Genomic DNA, 19,551 nt, shown 5'->3' with positions numbered 1-19,551 from the left:
TGCCCCTGCCAACACCTTCAACCCTCTAAAACACTGATATTTTACGTCCTGAAACACACGTGTGCGCATACACACACACAGAAATGTCTCCCCTGTTTAGCTGACATGTTACATAAGCTGTCGAAAACTATATTTCTCAAAGGTAGAGCGTAGTAGGAACAGTAGCCTCCTTACACCTCAGTAGAGATGTGGCCTCTGACAGGCCAGTTTATGGGGCCATGTTTGGGTTAAAAGACATTGCCTTACTTGTGATACCTGGGAGGAGGATAAAGTGTGTGTCCTCATGCTGACTCTGACTATGAAAAAGGTTGGATATGGAAATAAGTGTGGGCTCACTAATGAATGGTTACTTTTTCTACTTTTTCAATTAAAACAGGGATCAGTTTAAGCCCACTTTACTCCATAGAGTGTGGCTGCCCCCTTCAGCTGAAAGATGTCTCTGGGCTTTGTTTTACCACACACAGATTATAACTCACCATCCTCTCCTCATTTTCTTTGTTGGGTAGACAGCTCCACCAAGTGTTTAGTGCTTGTGTAACAGCTGTTCTACATTGTAAACATGGCAGCTGTTATTGTTTTATTTGCATGAAATCTCAGGAAATTATGAAGCAAATTTTCACTCTTACATCTTCAAAATATATCAAATTCTGATTTGATTGTGATAACTATTTGTAAGACAAATATAGGGGTGATTCTGTTTCTAAAGTTAATGTCAACATATTCAAGAGAGCAAGTGGAAGCAGGCTTTGAATCATTCACCTCATTAGGCATGGGGTGACTGAGCGTAGGCTGTCCTAGCTCCCACATTATGGAGCAGTCTCTATCAATTACTCTACATAAAATATTAAAAATAATTTTACTGACTACAGTATAAACACAGAACCACAAAGTGGCAGTATACACAAGGAAATGGTCAATCATCCCGAAACGTAATGTAAATCACTTCAAATGTCTGCATTTTATGTTGAAGGTTATTGATAATAATGAAATTTGGACATGTGAAAGATTACTCGTGGTACAATCCATCTATTTCAAAACTTGTAGTATATGGGTTGATATATTTCAGGTTTAACTTTCTACCAATAAATTCTCAACATCTTAATCTAAAATGACCTAAATAACATATAGTTTTCGTATTCTTGACTTAAATACTTGAAGCTGCAGTAAATATGACTTATTTCTTTCAAATTTGTCTGTGATGTGAAAGGTTGAAAATGAAATAAATGCACATATATTAATTACATTCTATAAAACTAAACATAGGGCCTACAATTGTGGATAATATACAATACAATCAATGACACCAATATAGGAAAAATAAGTTTGACTACTATTAGCCTATAACAAGTGAACTTAAGTGAGGTTTTAACACTATTTAAGGTTGTATTACTTTATGTGACTTGCAGTTGGTTTGGTAACATATATAAGACAAGTAGGCAGGACAAGGTGAAAGCTTTTGTCGGTGTTGGACTTCAGAATAAACTCAATTCGTATTGAACTTCGGTGGCCGAGAGAGCTGAGAGAACACACTGCAATTTAAAAAAACGCAATCCAGTCGAGACTATCTGTTGGAAACACCTGTAGTTTATACAGGATTTACACTGACAGGCTTGATCCTATGATCACAACTTGAAGGGTAATATCAACACCTACAGATATATTCTATCACACAGAATTTACACCATATCATATGCCATCCAGAGCCAACAGGAAAATGCAAAGAATAAGTATACTATATTATATATATGCTATATTAAATATTACAGTTACCTTATTAGGTAACCGGATTATGCACCCCAACAGGTTTATGATGGAAGCAGCAACCACAACAAACCATTTCAGCACATACTGTATATCCATGCCAACAACAGGAAACAAAATACAGCCAGCAATACTGACCTCAACCATCTTTTGATACATGCAGACAAGCAGAGCAGTAATACATAGAAGATATCTATAACATCCAATAGTCACGATGTTGATCTTGATAAAAATGTTAAAAGATGCAACTGCCAGTTAGTAAAATGGATTTACTATGGATTTACTCAGCTTTTAGGGTTAAACAGGACAGCAACAGACAGGCAAAGCTTAATATCTGAGTAGTCTAATTAATAAATGTATTCTCTGATTTTGAAACAGGAGCCTAAACCCCCCCCCCCCCTTCTTCTTCCTGGTGCCTGGCCTGAACGGTTTAAATAGTTAGCTAAAAGTAGTTTACGATTGAAACAGGTCAAAAGTAAGATTATCGGGCTGCTAAACCGGTACCCTACCTGACACCGGGTCGCTGCCATCCGCATCGGCCTCCAGTAGAGATTAGGGTGGGTCAGTTGAACAGGTGGGTGTCCCAGGACTGTGCTGTCTGCCTCTGTTTCATGCTGGTGCTCGGTTGAACTACCGGTAGTGGCTGCTGCTGTGTTACTGTCCCCCTCCTCTTGGGTTAGCATCGTCCCCTCCAGGCTCTTCGTTAACGCTAGCAAGACGACTTTTGAAAAAAGTCGAGGAAAATGATGTGTTCGTCTGAACCTCAGTTTCCCTGATATCATTTTCTTTTTTTGTCTTTCTCTTTGCTGCTCCAACGTTTGTTTTCCATTATGTTTAAGAAACGTCTTTCGCATGCTGGTGGCTTTACCGCTAAACTTCCCACGGTCATCACCTGACCTGACTCGTCATCATCACGATACTGACACAGCCAATCATAATACTTTTCTTATTTGCAAATAAAGTCACTCCATTCATTGGTTCGTATTTCTCACACACATGCGCACGCACGCACATAATAAACACGTTTACTGAAAATTTTATTTTATTTAGATAAAAAATAAATCATGACGAGGCCATAGTTGGTGTGACCTCCGACCTCTGAGGGAGTCCCCCTAGAGGTCGGATGTCCCTGAGCCCTGCAAGTACACACAACAAAACTAAATACAGAAACGGCTCTCAAGTGTAACACAGGTTATGAAGAAAGTGATGACTGGGAGCCGTCTTCAATTACTTTTTAAGTTATTTATAACTTTTGAATTTATTGAAGGGGTTGAACAAAGGAAGGGGGGTTTCTGATGGATGGATCCCTGATTGGAGAAGGGGTCCTCTGGTGGTGATGGGGTCTCTGATCTATAGTTTGGGAAAGGGTTTTTTTAATGGGAGAGGCGTCTCTAATCTGTAATTGGAGCCTGCTGTGGGGTACTCCAGATGAGTGGGGTCTTTGATGAGTGGACATCTGAGACGATGGAATAGGTGAGATGATTGAAATGATTTGGACCACTGAGTCGCCAGTTCTTTGTGAACGCCACATCAGTAAAAAACTTGATATTTTTCATGTCATTTCTGGGCTTTGTACAAAAGCTGAAACATACAAGGGACGATTTTCTTTTCCCTTTTCAAACTAACAAATCATCCAGTTGTTTAATTAAAATTTCTTCACTGTGTTTTGCTCTTTTAATGCTCAATTCTCCAGATTCTTTCCTCATGTTTTGAAAATCTGGATAAACTGCTCCAAAACTCCTTTTGGTGCCATCTTTCATGAGGACGATGGAAACTGCGTATTGCTTGTCTCTCTCAGGTTGTGTATGTATTTGAATATTTTATGAATGATTTCCATACTGTATCAAAAAAGACATCATTATCAATATCTTTATCTCCTTTTGAAGAAACCACTAAATATGATCAATATTGAGATTAATTTCAGGGATGAATTGATCATCTTCCAGGGCTCCAAGGCTCAAATACTGCAATTTAATTAATTTTTAAGAAAGATTAGTCCTGCCCCAAGCTGTGGTTACTTTTAAGAGGAAGTGACTCTCAGCCCGACACAGACTCTGCGATGGGTTGTTTGCCCACTTGCAAGTGTGACAATAAAACTCACAAAGACATGGTCTGGTTTGTGCGTCTTTATTAAACAAGAATTGCCACCACGATATTGGTGTCAGGAACAGGATACTCAATGTGAGTTGACAACAGAATCAGTGCTGATGGGGGAAGCTGTACGTACAGTTGAAGACGAAGATCTCTGCGCCTCAAACCTATGTTTGCTGCTGGATGTGAATCCAACTGTAACTTTGGAAAACTATCTATCTGAATGTTTTCCTAACATTTAATACCTGTTTTTTTGTGTGTTTGTTTGTTTTTTCAAAAAACACTTACAATTTATTTACATCTTTTCAACAAGGTGCTTTTCCTGGGAATTCCAGAAATCCCACAGATATCACTGCAGTGAAAACATTATTTGCCTGAACAAGAATCTAAGAATCGCATAAACCTATCAACGTATTGGTGATTCGTGTCTTTCTATCAAATATTTATACAATTAACTTTTAAACTTTGCTCATCTCCAAAATACAAAGCGTGCTTTATATCATAATGATAAAACTGTGAGCTCCATGACAAAAGTACTTTCACAAACAATTCAAGATTTATTTTCTGTATTAATCTGTATTAAAACTAACTGCTCTGAAAAATCACATTTAGTTTCCCTGATAGAGACATAAGAGTTAAGTGTTTGTTTCGTATTTCTTCGTTAATGTTCTTGTACTGTTTTTTATATTGCAAATTAACTTTCTCAGCATTCTCACTCCACGTCTCTTCTCTCCTGTGTGAATGACACGTTTGAGTTTATTACATCTTCACTCTGCTCCACAGTTTTCATTCTACTTCACTCCACTAGAGCGCCCTGTCGTCCTGGAAGAAGGATCCCTTCTCTGTTGCTCTTCCAAAGGTAAAAATATAGATGGTTAATATAAAAGATTAACCATTTGTATTTTGTCATAATAACATAAAGTGTGAAAAAGTGCTGTGTGGTCACTCTGAACTTGACCTTTCACCAACAAAATCTGATCAGTTTGTCCCTGAATCCAAGTGGACATTTGTGCCACATGTGAAGGGATTCCCTTGAATAGTTCTCGAGATATTGCGTTCACAATGCCAAAATCCTGTTTTATAAGGTAACCATAACCTTGACCTTTGACCTTTTGCCACCAACATCTAACCAGTTCATCCTTGAGTACAAATGAATGTAAATTTGAAGAAATCAAGCCATCACTGGGATATCACATTCACAAGAATGGGATAGATGTGTACACATGGAGACGACCCAAAAACATGATGCATAATGACACATAACAAACAAAGAATACACTACAGAAAAAAATAAGATACAAATTCATAAAAGTCACAAATTTTCTGGTTCAAGTATATTTCAAACTAAATGTAAAACTGAAAAAAAGACGTCAAAACAATTGACATTCTTTACTGGTGGAGTCCTGTTAGGTGTAGAGCTGAGTGTTTGACAAAGGACAGTCCATCAGAACTGAAGAAGCCTTTTGGTTGAGAGGCAAATGTCTTTACGAGAAGTGCAGCAGAAAGGATTTCAGGGAAATCACATGGTAATAACTCATCATTGCCAAGTTGTTGTGGATGTAAAAACATGAGTAATTTGGGTGTGTCTATGTGTTTGACTGGTTGGCAAACAGGTACAATGGCACTTTTGGAATGAGGATAAAAGATGGAGCAACAATCAAAGAACACAGTAATCAGGGAATTTCTAAAAACGGTAATGGGCGCATACAGCGTAACATGATTACCATGTCTTCTTTTTAATCTACAGCAAGGCGATATTTGTTATTATTTCGTAATCCACAGAAAGGTTTAGATTCCTTAGTAGCTGTCGAGCAATTCAAAATTTCATACTTTACATTAAAGCAGTTGTATTAGATATTTTTATAACAGCAATGTATTAAATGATAATGTGAAAACAATGTTACAGTGTGAAACGAGTGTCTCATTATGATGAACCTATTTACCAGAATCTGCAGCTCCCCTCGGCTGAAAGGGATAGTTTGGGTTATTTGATGTGGGGTTGTGTGAGGTAGTCATGCATAGTTGGTGTGTTACCTGCAGTTGTTTCGGATCAGCATGCTGTCAGTTACGAGAGGGGGCCGGTAGCACTGGCCCAGAGGCAGAGCGATGTGCTGCTGTGTACAAGGCCAGCAGAAAAAACGCTTGGACGCTTTTAAAAGATACCCACTGAAACAATCCAATATGCTTTTTAATGTATGCTTCATTTAGAATATATTTTCAGCGCTTTATCTTCCTTTCGAAACTAGCTGAAATTCGGCTGTGGCGTGATACAGTGCGGGCTGTAGTTGTGCTTACGCGTATAGGAATACGCACCAGCAACCGAAGATGAGAAAATACTGTTACTGCAATAAAAGCTCTGTTTAGAAATAAAGGGGAGGGCTTTAACTGACTTAAGTAACCTAATCAAAACAGTGACTGACTACAAGGCTTTGTACTTAAATACTGCTATGACCAAAGACCTTCCTCTGACAAATGTCTTCTACGTTCTGGAGTTGGAAGTAAATAAGACTTATATTGTAGATCCCAGATGGACGAATGAGCTGTGTGAGAAACAAAATAAGAAAGACAGGGGGTTTCAGGGTGGCCATGTGGCTCACCTGGTGGGCACTTGCCATTTGTGCTTAGTCCTTTCCATGGCGGCCTGGGTTTGAATCTGGCCTATGGTCCTTTGCTGCCAGTTATCCCCTTTCTCTCCCCGAGTCCAGTGTTTCTCTCTCACTGTGATTGTGATATAGGAAAAAGCCTGAAAAAAATACTTAAAAAAAGAAAGAAGTCTTTGTCTTTCACTTATGTGTTTGGTGATTCTGTCAGAAAACATTGCAGTTGTAAAATCTGTGGGGTGGGATGTCTGTCCATCAACTGTATCCTTTTTTGCACTGAAGACTGCTTAAATCTGGTTTGTTCATCATGGTATTAGGCTTATGCAGCCTTGTTAACTACAGCTGTAATTGTATATCCAATTGAAGTAATTGGGGCTTCTGTTTCATTTTTTTTTTATCAAAGAAATTACCCAGCTTACTTTGAAAACTGGTGTTCAATACACAGCAGACTAAATGTAATGTTCCTTTGTACTAGGTTGCACTAGCTTCACATTAATCTAATTGACTAACATTACCTAAGTGACGTAATGCTAATGTTACTGCATATCTAGCGTCACAATAACCTGACGTTGGATGGCAGAGTACATACTGTGAATATGAAAATATTAACACATTGAACAACATTGCTCATTTGTGACAACACATAGCAACATTCATCAAAGTTATCTAGCAACGTTTCACTTACTTCTCAAGATTCTTGGAAAACTTTCCCATTAAAAATATAAAATAGGGGCGTCGTGTGGCGTAGTGGTCCAAGCAGGCGCCCCATGTGTAGAGACTAAAGTCCTCGCTGCAGATGGCCCCGGCTCAAGTCCCGCATCAGACAGCCTTTGCTGCATGTCATTCCCCCTCTCTCTGCCTTCCCATTTCCTGTCTCTCTCTCTACTATCCTGTCCAATAAAGGCACAAAACTCCAAAAAATAAAAAATAAAATAAAATCATCTGCCAGCAACCTGGACACATTATATTTGCAAACCGCTGTACACTTCTGTTTTTTTGTGTTTTGGCTTTTGCATTAGTGTTGTGGCTTTCAGTCTCAAACTTTTTCCCATCAGAGATGAGCTCCGCTGTGCGAAGCCTTCCATCATGACTGGGTACAACATGAGACACTTTCCCTGCAGGCCATAGTCTTCTCGGTAGTTGGGTGTCCATTAGCAGCACTATAGTTCCTTCTTTGAGATTTTGACTGTCCTTTTGCCATTTGTTTTGTACCTGCAGGTTGGGGAGGTAGTTTCTGATGAATGATGACCAAAACAGCTGGTACCTGATGATGCCTCCATTGTCTTCATCCCAGTAAGTTGGTGTCTGCAGTGACTGCCTGTGGAAAAGAAGTATCTCTCTTCCACCCACTCTTCTGCTCTTTCTAGCTTGGAGTATCTTATGTTCAGTTATTCCACTGCTTTCTTTAGTTATAATGGTAAATGTAATGGACATAGTTTATTTGCCATAATGGAGGCGAAACTTAGTGAAATAGAAGATCCACTCTGCTTACCTGCAGCTACAGCAGGGAAGCAGCCAGGACTGGGTGTAACAAGAGGTGTAGCCCTAAGCCCACAGTTGGCACCCATGCATGGTCCAGCCATATACTAGGTTTTGTTTGAAAAAAGGTCTAAATCTAGTGACGAATGCACTAAGTTGGCAACACTGTGGGCTGTAACTGCTCCCTAATAGAAACAATTTTTGTCAGCTCATGTTGAAAGAGAAATGGCCAATGGGGAAACTCCAACTCAGTCATGTGGCATTTGACTAATGGAGGAAATATGATCACTCAGTCAGTCGTTGACATCCATCATTATAGAACTGGCCCCACTATTGCGGTCTAGCCCAAAAAAGCCACAGCTGTATGTTAAAATGGTAACAAGGATATTACTTGATAATCTATTGCAAGGTTATATTTGTAATCTTGTTTTAACCCACAGAATGACTTAGATTCATTTTTAGAAATATGGCTATTCTAAATTTCATAATTTAAAAAAAAGACAAAAGTAAGCCAAAAAATTTAAACTAATATCGTTATGTGGCTGTTACTATTTTTCAAAAATTCGCCCTTATTACTTTGTTCTTTGATTGTTTGTTTTATCTTTAAGTCTCTGTGATAGCCACAAAAAAAACCCTGATAAACACAAAGAAACACATACACAAAAATTATTAAATGTTTTCAATTGTCATCCAGAACTCCTTGGCAAAGATGAGTCATTATCGTGTGACGAATTATTTCAGCTGCACCTCCTGTAAAAATGTTCCATCTCACAAAAAACAGGCTTCTTTAGTTCTGATTGAATGACCTTTGTTAAACACTCACGTCATGTCCAAAACAGGAATGCTGCCAGACCTGATAATGTTATGTCATTGCCAGCTCTGGATGATTCTTACTTCATTATTACAATCTGCACATGTATGTGTTTGTAGGCTCATATGTAACTGATACCACTGGCGCCAGGAGGATATTTCATAGTTTGCTACCTTTAAGTTTCACGCACATATGTCTACTCATTGAATGAATGAGCAAGAGAGAGAGAAAGAGAGAGAGCTTTGTGTATTTTAGCGTCAAAGTTAAGACACGACACCACTATAAAACTCTGATTAGCTTACCACCGACCAACCATCAGGCCCTCACAAAGCACAGCAGCTAAATTACAGGCTACAATATACTTTTATATATTGAATATCCCAGAGAAACGTGCAGTAAAAGTAGGCATTAAGCGACGGATTTCCTCATAGCATCATCATCATAAGAACAGTTGCTGAACTAACTATTTGCCTATGACTAACTACTAAAGATGGTCATAAACATATGCAACAGCAAAACCAAACCAAGCTGCTACAATAAAAAAACAAAAATCCACTAGATGTGCAGTTCTCAACATCTGCACTGTCAACAATGAGCATCAAAGCACCAAACTCCTCTTATCTCCTGCTCTCGACTGAGAACGTTAATGAGTGGATGTGGCCACAAAGTAAGACAGGATCTCCTGTTGCCACCATTTTATTTTCAAGATGTTAGAAACAGTGCATACAGGATTATGGCTGCCAGCACCACTGACGTTTAGTGTTAACTATACTACTGTGTTGCAGTTGTACATTATCTTGATGTTTATATTGTGAAACATCAAGATCAAGAGTTAGCTACCTATACAGTGAACAAGCTGTTACACAGGCTACTATGTTGGACTGGAATGGGATTTATGAATATGATTTAAAAAACATTTTTTTTTATCCAACAATGGATATAAATGTAGATATATTTATCTATAATAAAATTATGAAAGATTTCCTTGTTACAACATAACATGTCATCAACAACTGAACTGTGCATAATAGTGTCGCCGCTGTGATTGTTTTGGATGAAGACATTTTGTATTAACACACATTCTGAATGGCCACAACATCTGTTATGATATATCGTCACAAATGCATAATAAAACACAACAACAACAAAAACAACAACAAAAACAATAACCCGTGGCAGGCTTTAACACTGTAAATTATATTATGAAATGTTCACAAATTGTGTAAATAGGAAGTTAAAAGACAAAATAATGGAGTCGAAGCACTTCTTTGCTACTGAAAGAGAAGATCAATAACGTCACTTCACTTCCTCCTTTGTTCTCATCATAGAGACAATGGTCAGGGCTTAGGTATTTCAAACTAATAATGGGTTGTAGTAAACTGTTTGCATGAATGACCTATAGTATCATTTGTTATGGGAGGACAGATAGGCAGGCATTACAGCAGTAATTCTTCTGTGTTGTTCAGAGACAGTAATGGCTGCACTTATATATTTTTTAAAAGATAAAAAGCAGATTTGGTGACTTTTAATTTTGTTTACAGTGACAGTACAGCTCTCTTGACTTAGACTTCACTCAGTTGCCCTAGCACCTGGATCCTTTACCCTTTAAACTGGACAAACAGCATTCCAGCCTGTATGCATAATGAAACTCAGCAAGGGATCAACAGATTCTCCAAAATGATTGGCCAAGGGAAGGACTTCATACAGTATATATATAAGCAGTCAAGTAGCACACACTCTGGGTGAACAAACCTTGTGTGTATACAAAGAAATTGGATTATTATTCATTATTGGAAGTTTTGTGTATTATTACAATTATAATTATTAATAATTAACTAAGAATTTCTACAACTGAATAAACAGAGTAATGGACCCAAAGTGCAATGTATTGTGATTTACACATACAATAGTCCTTGCCTAAAGAGAGAAAATCAGTATATTGACCCTTGTATGTATCTGCTGTTGGTAAAAGCCTGTGAATGGTTCAGTGAATACAGAATTTTTACTTACATCCTATTTACACAATTCTGGGGACCAATTGGGTTGGCTTTGTTAAAAGATGATGGATACAAAGGTCTTCTTTACTTAACTGCCAAAAAACAACATATCACCTTCCAACTGAACAGCAGGAATATGAGTGAAACAATGAAAGACATTGATGTACAGCAGTTACTGTCCGTTGTTGAAGGCAAAGATAGAAACAAACTATGAGAGGAGTTTAAAAAAGCTAAGTACGATCTTATACAACAAATTAACGAGCCTTTTACCATTAAAGAATATCTGGACAGAGGAGAAAAGGTTATTGCTTCATCCACATTTCACCCAAAAGCCCAAGATTTATCCAATGCTTGGCATGAAGGTGTTAAAAACAGTGCAGTGGAACATCTTAGAGCGGCAATAACAGCAGACTGCAACACTGTAATAGTGAAATGTTTTCTAGAAAATCTTGAGTCTATTTTAGGGAACAGAAGCCCAATAAAGTTTTATCAGATCTCTCTGAATCCCTAAAAGTCTCTTGTTGTTTGCTCTGTTGCTCTGGCAATAAAAGTATCTTCATCCTCTGTGTGCTTCGTTTACTGACCATCAACAAAATGTACCTGTCTGTGGTTAAATAATCAACAATAAATATCCAAAATTGACACAAGATAAAAATGCAGAGTTGTAACTTGATGAGACACAATGTCTTCTAATTATTACGTCTCCTTTTAATTCAGTGCAAACATTAAATCAAGAACTTTTGGCCCTAAAATAGTTTATAACCAGTCTGAGTAGAGAACAAAGCAGGATGTGAACGTAGAGATTTAGATTCAGTCTGGAGACTCCTTACTTTGTGATGTACAATAGTTAAAAGTCTTAATGTGAAGAGACAGAAAGTAAACATGTTAATTAAAATATACAAAAATCTATTCTAACACCAGAAGTCTACGGGTTTCCTCTGGTCTCAGAACATATGATTTGTAAAGTCTAAGAATTAAAAAAATAGCACACAAATGATTAATAAATTAAATGGATGTCAGCCCAGAGAAAGAATAAGGCAAGCAAGCTCATACTGTATATACAGTTAAGTTCACTATTTACATTGTGTTTACATATTGTTTAATAACTTTGCCAACAGTTGAGGTGGGGTTTGTCTCCCCCTACTGATTCATACAAGTGTCACACTGCAGAAAGCAGTAATGAGTGCAGCAGTAGTCTCATGCTTTTAAATTTCCTGTTACAGAGCACTCAGAAGAAACCATGCCCAGTGTAGAGGCTGGCAACCAGAAGAGCTCATCCCAGAACTGAAGTCCAGCGTGTTTAGAAACACCCACACCCTGGTCCATACTCCCCCCAACATCTAAAACAACAGCATGGGGGATGAGAAAATAATTCTCAGAGTCTCCTGATGCTGGTGTTGGTTGAATATATTGGCTCGACTGTAACAGCAGGGCCGTCCCTACAACTGTGAATGTCGCTTACTGACTGACTGACTGACTGACTGACCCAGGACTGTGCTGTCTGCCTCTGTTTCATGCTGGTGCTCGGTTGAACTACCGGTAGTGGCTGCTGCTGTGTTACTGTCCCCCTCCTCTTGGGTTAGCATCGTCCCCTCCAGGCTCTTCGTTAACGCTAGCAAGACGACTTTTGAAAAAAGTCGAGGAAAATTATGTGTTCGTCTGAACCTCAGTTTCCCTGATATCATTTTCTTTTTTCGTCTTTCTCTTTGCTGCTCCAACGTTTGTTTTCCATTATGTTTAAGAAACGTCTTTCGCATGCTGGTGGCTTTACCGCTAAACTTCCCACGGTCATCACCTGACCTGACTCGTCATCATCACGATACAGACACAGCCAATCATAATACTTTTCTTATTTGCAAATAAAGTCACTCCATTCATTGGTTCGTATTTCTCACACACAGGCGCACGCACGCACATAATAAACACGTTTACTGAAAATTTTATTTTATTTAGATAAAAAATAAATCATGACGAGGCCATAGTTGGTGTGACCTCCGACCTCTGAGGGAGTCCCCCTAGAGGTCGGATGTCCCTGAGCCCTGCAAGTACACACAACAAAACTAAATACAGAAACGGCTCTCAAGTGTAACACAGGTTATGAAGAAAGTGATGACTGGGAGCCGTCTTCAATTACTTTTTAAGTTATTTATAACTTTTGAATTTATTGAAGGGGTTGAACAAAGGAAGGGGGGTTTCTGATGGATGGATCCCTGATTGGAGAAGAGGTCTTTGGTGGGTTGATTGGCAAGGGGTCCTCTGGTGGTGATGGGGTCTTTTTAATGGGAGAGGTGTCTCTAATCTGTAATTGGAGCCTGCTGTGGGGTACTCCAGATGAGTGGGGTCTTTGATGAGTGGACATCTGAGACGATGGAATAGGTGAGATGATTGAAATGATTTGGACCACTGAGTCGCCAGTTCTTTGTGAACGCCACATCAGTAAAAAACTTGATATTTTTCATGTCATTTCTGGGCTTTGTACAAAAGCTGAAACATACAAGGGACGATTTTCTTTTCCCTTTTCAAACATAGACTGTTGTTATGTATGAATTAAAATAGGTTCCACCATTGTCCCGTTATAGTTTAGAAAATCATCCAGTTGTTTAATTAAAAAATTTTAACTGTGTTTTGCTCTTTTAATGCTCACTTCTCCAGATTCTTTCCTCATGTTTTTAAAATCTGGATAAACTGCTCCAAAACTCAATGTGAGTTGACAACAGAATCAGTGCTGATGGGGGAAGCTGTATGTACAGTTGAAGACGAAGATCTCTGCGCCATGACCTTTACTTTCGCCCCTAAAGCACCAAAATCTAATCTGTTTGTCCTTGAATCCAGGTGAATGTTTGCACCAAATTTGAAGAAATTCCCTCAAGGTGCTGCAGATAAATTTTGTTCACAGGGCAAAAACCACGTTTTGTGACGTCACTGTGACCTAACCAGTTCATCCTTTAGTCCTAATGAATGTTTCTGCCATCCTATCAAGGTGTTATTGAGATATTGCATTTACAAGAATGGGACAGACGTAGGTACGGACCGACAGAGAGACGGATGGACAACCAGAAAATATAATGCCTCTAGCCCTGACTGTAACCATCATGGAGGCACAACAAACAAGGAATACACAGAGAGAACAAAGGAACAGATGGAAAGACAAGCAGGAACAGGAAAGCAAAGAAATTTGTCTTTTGTGCTACACATTGTTGGGGTGCAGCAGTACCACAGCATAGACTAAGCACTAACAACCACTGTTAAACACCACTGAGTGTTTAACAAGGGTCAGTCAGTCACAACTACAGAACTAAAGAAGCCTTTTGGTTGAGAGGCAAATGTCTTTACAAGAAGCGCAGCACAAAGGATTTCAAGGAAATCACATGATAATGACTCATCATTGCGAAGTTCTTCTGGATGATGGGTGTGTCTATTTGACAGGTTGACAAGTAACAGATACAATGGTACTTTTGGAATGTGAATAAAAGAGAAACTAAAAGACCTAACAAACAATCAAAGAACACAGTAATCAGAGAGAATTTATGAAGAAAAGTAACAGCCACATACAGTGTAACACGATTACCAAGTCTACTTTTTAATCTACAACCAGGTAATATTTGTTATCAATTCGCAATCCACAGAAAGCATTTAGATTCCTCATTAGCTATTGAGCAATTCAAAATTTGTTTGCCCCACCCTTCACAACCAGCATTCTAGCCTGAAAACGTAACAAAACTTGGCATGGAGACAACAGATTGTCCAAAATGATTGGCCAATGGAGCAATATATATAGAGTGCACACTAACCCTACCAGCCAAAAAATTATGTTTTTTAAAGATTCAAGAAGGTTCAAAACTCAAAGGAAAAGAAGGACAAGAACTAGAATTAAAAAACGACTTGCCCAAGCAGGGGTAGGCATCAACAGAATAAAAATGTTATCAGCCGGTAAGATTTTTTACAAAATATCACGAAAACATCTTCTTCCACAGTTCTGTGGAAAACTGTCTTTGCCTACCCCTGCTGGGGAGGGTCACTGCCGCACGCCAAAACCGGTAAGTCATGACAATTTGGAACTACTTCTCTACTTGTTTTTCAAAACGTATGTTTTGTATTTAGCCTTGCATTAATGTGTAAAACTGTTAAATCCTGGTATGATAAGCATCAAGCGAAGTTTAAAAGTAGAATTTCTACCTTGCGGTTATATGCCTCCGCCCACCATCCAAGTTGCAGGAAATATGGTCACTATCTCCACTTCCTCAGTTACATCAGTGAATAATGTGAAGAGGTGTTTTTGCAGAATATCATGATGTCATAGTGAAGTTGACCTTTGACCATTTGGATATAAAATGTTGTCGGTTCTATCCTTAATGACATTTGAGTTAAATTGTGTCAGAAATTAGTGTATGACAAAACATGTTTTGTGAGGTCATAGTACTTTTGATCTTTGAGCTTTGACTATCTAAATCTAGTCAGTTCATTCTTGAGTCCACATGGATATTTGTGCCAAATTTGAAGATATTCCCTCAAGGCGTTATTGAGATATCGCGTTCACAAAGCCAAAATGTTGACCTTTGACCTTTGACCACCAAAATCAACTCAGTTCAGGGACCTCACAAAACACGGTTTTGGCCTTGTGATATCTCAGTAACGCCTGGAGATAATAGCACAAACCGACACTGAGATACTGAGTCATTATATTAATATTTGAATAATTTTATGAGATGATTATAAACCAAATTATGAGATCTTTAACGATGTACAACACTTTAGGCTTCTTCTAACCACATAATTTAGACTCAGTTCATATGTGCACTACATGATTATATGATTTTTTGTGATTTTTTTTCTCACAAAGCCGGACAGAGGAAGACAACATGATTCGAAAAAACTTGATAGAGGAGAGATGTCATCAACAAATAACAAGTTGCTATGGGATCTATCGCCTGAAATGTATGGTACAAGAAATTAAATGCCGTTTTTATTCCATCTAGTTAAGACTTAATTCAAGCTATTACTAACATGTACTGTAAAATATGATATTTATATAAACATGCCAGCACAACTTAATGTTTGACAACTTATTGTTCTTGTCATGTTCTTCAGATTTAAAGAAGTGTTCCGTGATGCCTGCCTCAACAATGGACGGAGACTGACAATGTAAGTATTAAACCGAAAATCTGAAACATTTGGATGATACAACACACACATAGACATGTAGTGTCTAAATTTTTTCTTCTTCGTTTCGAGTGAGATATATTGAATAGAGAAGATGTTACAGTTTCATGAGGGACACACGGTGCCCTAAATTACCCCCAACACAAAGCGCAATGCCAGCGTCTTTGCTAGTTTCAGACCGATGCAGTTGTTATTTTCCTGTACTGTGCCCACATTGGTTAAATAGCAAATACACTTGTTGTGTTGATCTTAAAGTGAGGTGTGGTCAGGTGCATTGTTGGAGCATTGCGATCTTGAGGCAGCGGAAAAGCGATTGCGCGATTGACCAACAAAAACCTGAACATACCCTATATGTTTTCGCTATCTGTCTTAACTAAACCTAACATTGTCCGTCCCGGATAAGCTGCACTACGAAGCTAATATCAACTGGCTCAGTTAACCCTGGGTTTTAGTATCCGGCTATGAACACGTTCATGTGAAAGAGTTTTTAATTATGAGCAACATCATCAAAACCATGACTAGAATAAAAAAGACTAGACACTAGAACCAATTTCCATTTATTAAAATCGGGCTAAGGATATATTGTAAATAAGTGCATAAATTATCATTAACAGTATTTTCGCTCTTTTCCCTGATGATGAACAAACTGTTATGAACATGTGATGCAGATAAAAATGTTTAAGTAAATGTTACACTGTTTCTGTATTTGTAATGTTTAGATTTTTATCTGTAGTCTTCCTCCACTAAAAATGTGTTTGGCTTATTGTTAATTCAGTTGCAGGAGACATCTCAAATCCATTAGTTTGGGCACTCCATGGGTGCCTTCCCTTTTCATACAAAACTCCATCTTTGTGTTCCTATCCTTCTGCCATATCGCAGGATGGCAGGAGGATAGGAACATAAAGATTTTAGAAAGAAAACAAAAAGAGGTCATTTGTGAGACCTTTAGGAAGGCCTGCAATAAATACAGGAAAGATTAAAGCAACCAACAGCTATTTCAATGTACATGTGGGTATTTAAAACAGATTTGGAAAAAAGTTCATCCATCCTTGAATCTTTTTTTCTCTTTCAGGGGGAGACGGAAGATCTACGCGAGAAAACGTTTTTTCAATTGGTTGAAGAAATTGAAGTTATGGCCTGAATTTTTGATCATATTCAAAAAAGTTTGGGATTTTATAGTGAAGATAGTCAATATTCCGAATTCTGTGGCTGATACCAATACTGAACATTTGGTAAATATGTCCCCATTGAACGGAGATTTGATAAAACAAGCAAGGCAAAAGTTGAATTGCGATGAAGTTGAACTTCAAAATGAATTAGAGGAACATCCTTTCAAGATAGAACATATGGCGATTGAAAAACATCTCATTCAAGAACAAGACCAAATAAGCCAGTTTGCATTTGCTATTGTCCATATGAAAGACGATATCAAAATCTTTAACGTTGTGAAACCAGACCACAAAAAAAACAACACAGGACTGGAATATACAAAACACACCGAGGAACTTCTAATTGATCAAATTGAGGTTTTTCTTCATCGAAAAAAAAAAAAAAAATCTATATTTAAAATAGTAAAGAATATTGTTATCTTCTCATACAACAGTCCATGTTTGAACAGGTTGGACAAAAGGGAGTGTTGCATGCTCAAACTTCTGGACAAAGCGAAAGACTGGAAACAATATGGCATTTCTACTACTGTGGTATTTGCAAAGTACTGGGCAAGTCTCAAGTATGGAATAATCAAGATCAATGGTTCAGTAGATCAATCCAATACTATTATTAATATAAATAAAATCAATAATGTCCCCTTTAGATTAAAGACTAACATTACTAGTAAATATATTGAGAATAAAGATGATGGTCAATATAAAGATGTTTTCTCCATAATCGCAGATGCTGAAGGAAAAGAAGAACGAAAAGCACTACAGGTGGTAATTGAATCTAGTCTCGATCACCTGCAGACTGAGGCAGAAAAATCGTCACGTACATATGATGAACATCTACAGCATTTAAAAAAAGAAATTGCAACTCTAATGTTTCCAATGAAACACCAGGATAACATTCGGAAAAAGTTGTTGGAAAGATGGACTAGAGTGGTAAACTACAATACAATGGTGCTTATACACAAACGAAAAACTGCAGAATTAAATATAAAATATTTTCTAAGTTTTCAAGAGTTGTTGGGGTCCAGTAGCCCATTACACCTTAAGCATATGTTTCTGAAGTAAAAAGATCTACTCAGTAAGTGCCACCTTTAAGACACTACACCACCACCAGTATGTCTTTCTTCATATCAATTTTTCTGGATCTGTGTTGTCTCATCTGTCCGGCAATAAAAATAATTACCTAAAGGCTCTGTGTGCTTTCTTTGCTGATCATAAAGAAAGTCTGCTTGTGGTTAAATCATCAAAGCGTGTGTTGTTCAAGTGTGAACATAAACAAGAGAAAGGCTTGGTAGTGTAACTGCAGCAAGAGTAAAATCCACCAATAAACTAAACCAAGAGCCTCCTGAGCTCAACTACACAACAGGAAATGACACAGTTCATTTCCTTTATTAGTAGCTTTATTTCTGATACATGACCATGTTAGATACCATTGTCCCAGCACACATACTGTTATCCTTTCTGACATGGAGCTTTGAGAATTGGCACAAACAATATACAAATGAACATCCCTGTATACAATACTGATTTTAAACAGAAAAATAATCAACAATAAATATCCAAAATTGACACAAGATAAAAATGCAGAGTTGTAACTTGATGAGACACAATGTCTTCTAATTATTACGTCTCCTTTTAATTCAGTGCAAACATTAAATCAAGAACTTTTGGCCCTAAAATAGTTTATAACCAGTCTGAGTAGAGAACAAAGCAGGATGTGAACGTAGAGATTTAGATTCAGATTCAGTCTGGAGACTCCTTACTTTGTGATGTACAATAGTTAAAAGTCTTAATGTGAAGAGACAGAAAGTAAACATGTTAATTAAAATATACAAAAATCTATTCTAACACCAGAAGTCTACGGGTTTCCTCTGGTCTCAGAACATATGATTTGTAAAGTCTAAGAATTAAAAAAATAGCACACAAATGATTAATAAATTAAATGGATGTCAGCCCAGAGAAAGAATAAGGCAAGCAAGCTCATACTGTATATACAGTTAAGTTCACTATTTACATTGTGTTTACATATTGTTTAGTAACTTTGCCAACAGTTGGTGGGGTTTGTCTCCCCCTACTGGTTCATACAAGTGTCACACTGCAGACAGCAGTAATGAGTGCAGCAGTAGTCTCATGCTTTTAATTCCCCTATTACAGAGCACTCAGAAGAAACCATGCCCAGTGTAGAGACCTCACCTGACCTTGTTCGTCATCATCATGATACAGACACAGCCAGGAAACCTATCATAATATGTCACTCCATTCATTGGTTCGTATTTCAACACACACGTTTACTTATTTTGATTTTAAGAAAAAAGGAAGGAAGTTTGTGTTTGGGGGGGCACCCCGAGAGTTGGGAGGTTCCTGAGCCCTGCAAGTACACACAACACAACCACATAATGAACGGCCCTTCAAGTATAGCATAGGCAACGAAGAAAGTGGTGACTGGGAGTCGACTTCAATGACTTTTGAAGTTATTAATAACTTTTGAA

The 19,551-nt window shown here is 37.9% G+C and overlaps 2 protein-coding genes across 2 annotated transcripts in view; one reads left to right on the top strand and one right to left on the bottom strand.

The window, feature by feature from the left end:
• The window catches only part of LOC130173594 (uncharacterized), a 100,350-nt gene extending 97,626 nt beyond the window's left edge, over nt 1–2,724 (bottom strand). Inside the window, exon 1 of the mRNA XM_056383000.1 lies at nt 2,271–2,724. Within this exon, the coding sequence (XP_056238975.1) occupies nt 2,271–2,615 (345 nt within the window). The 5' untranslated portion in view covers nt 2,616–2,724. The remainder of the gene's footprint in view (nt 1–2,270) is intronic.
• Nucleotides 2,725–14,531: 11,807 nt separating this feature from the next.
• LOC130173122 (uncharacterized) lies at nt 14,532–18,250 on the top strand. The gene is made up of 4 exons (XM_056382064.1): nt 14,532–14,776; nt 15,580–15,674; nt 15,828–15,881; nt 16,972–18,250. Exons 1-4 carry the CDS (start codon nt 14,549–14,551, stop codon nt 18,125–18,127), a joined length of 1,533 nt encoding a protein of 510 aa, XP_056238039.1. The 5' UTR covers nt 14,532–14,548; the 3' UTR covers nt 18,128–18,250.
• Nucleotides 18,251–19,551: the final 1,301 nt, after the last annotated feature.

This window comes from Seriola aureovittata, chromosome 8 (assembly GCF_021018895.1).
Source record: "Seriola aureovittata isolate HTS-2021-v1 ecotype China chromosome 8, ASM2101889v1, whole genome shotgun sequence".
In the NCBI taxonomy this organism is placed as follows: Eukaryota; Metazoa; Chordata; class Actinopteri; order Carangiformes; family Carangidae; genus Seriola; species Seriola aureovittata.
Note: the sequence above shows the minus strand (reverse complement) of the source record. Positions and strands in the feature narration are given on the sequence as shown.

Coding starts and splice junctions, on each gene's coding strand:
- LOC130173122 (XM_056382064.1), top strand. CDS start 14,549: ATGTTTTTTAAAGATTCAAGAAGGTTCAAAACTCAAAGGAAAAGAAGG. Junction 14,777..15,579: donor ACTGCCGCACGCCAAAACCG/GTAAGTCATGAC, acceptor TTTCTCACAAAG/CCGGACAGAGGAAGACAACA. Junction 15,675..15,827: donor TGGGATCTATCGCCTGAAAT/GTATGGTACAAG, acceptor CATGTTCTTCAG/ATTTAAAGAAGTGTTCCGTG.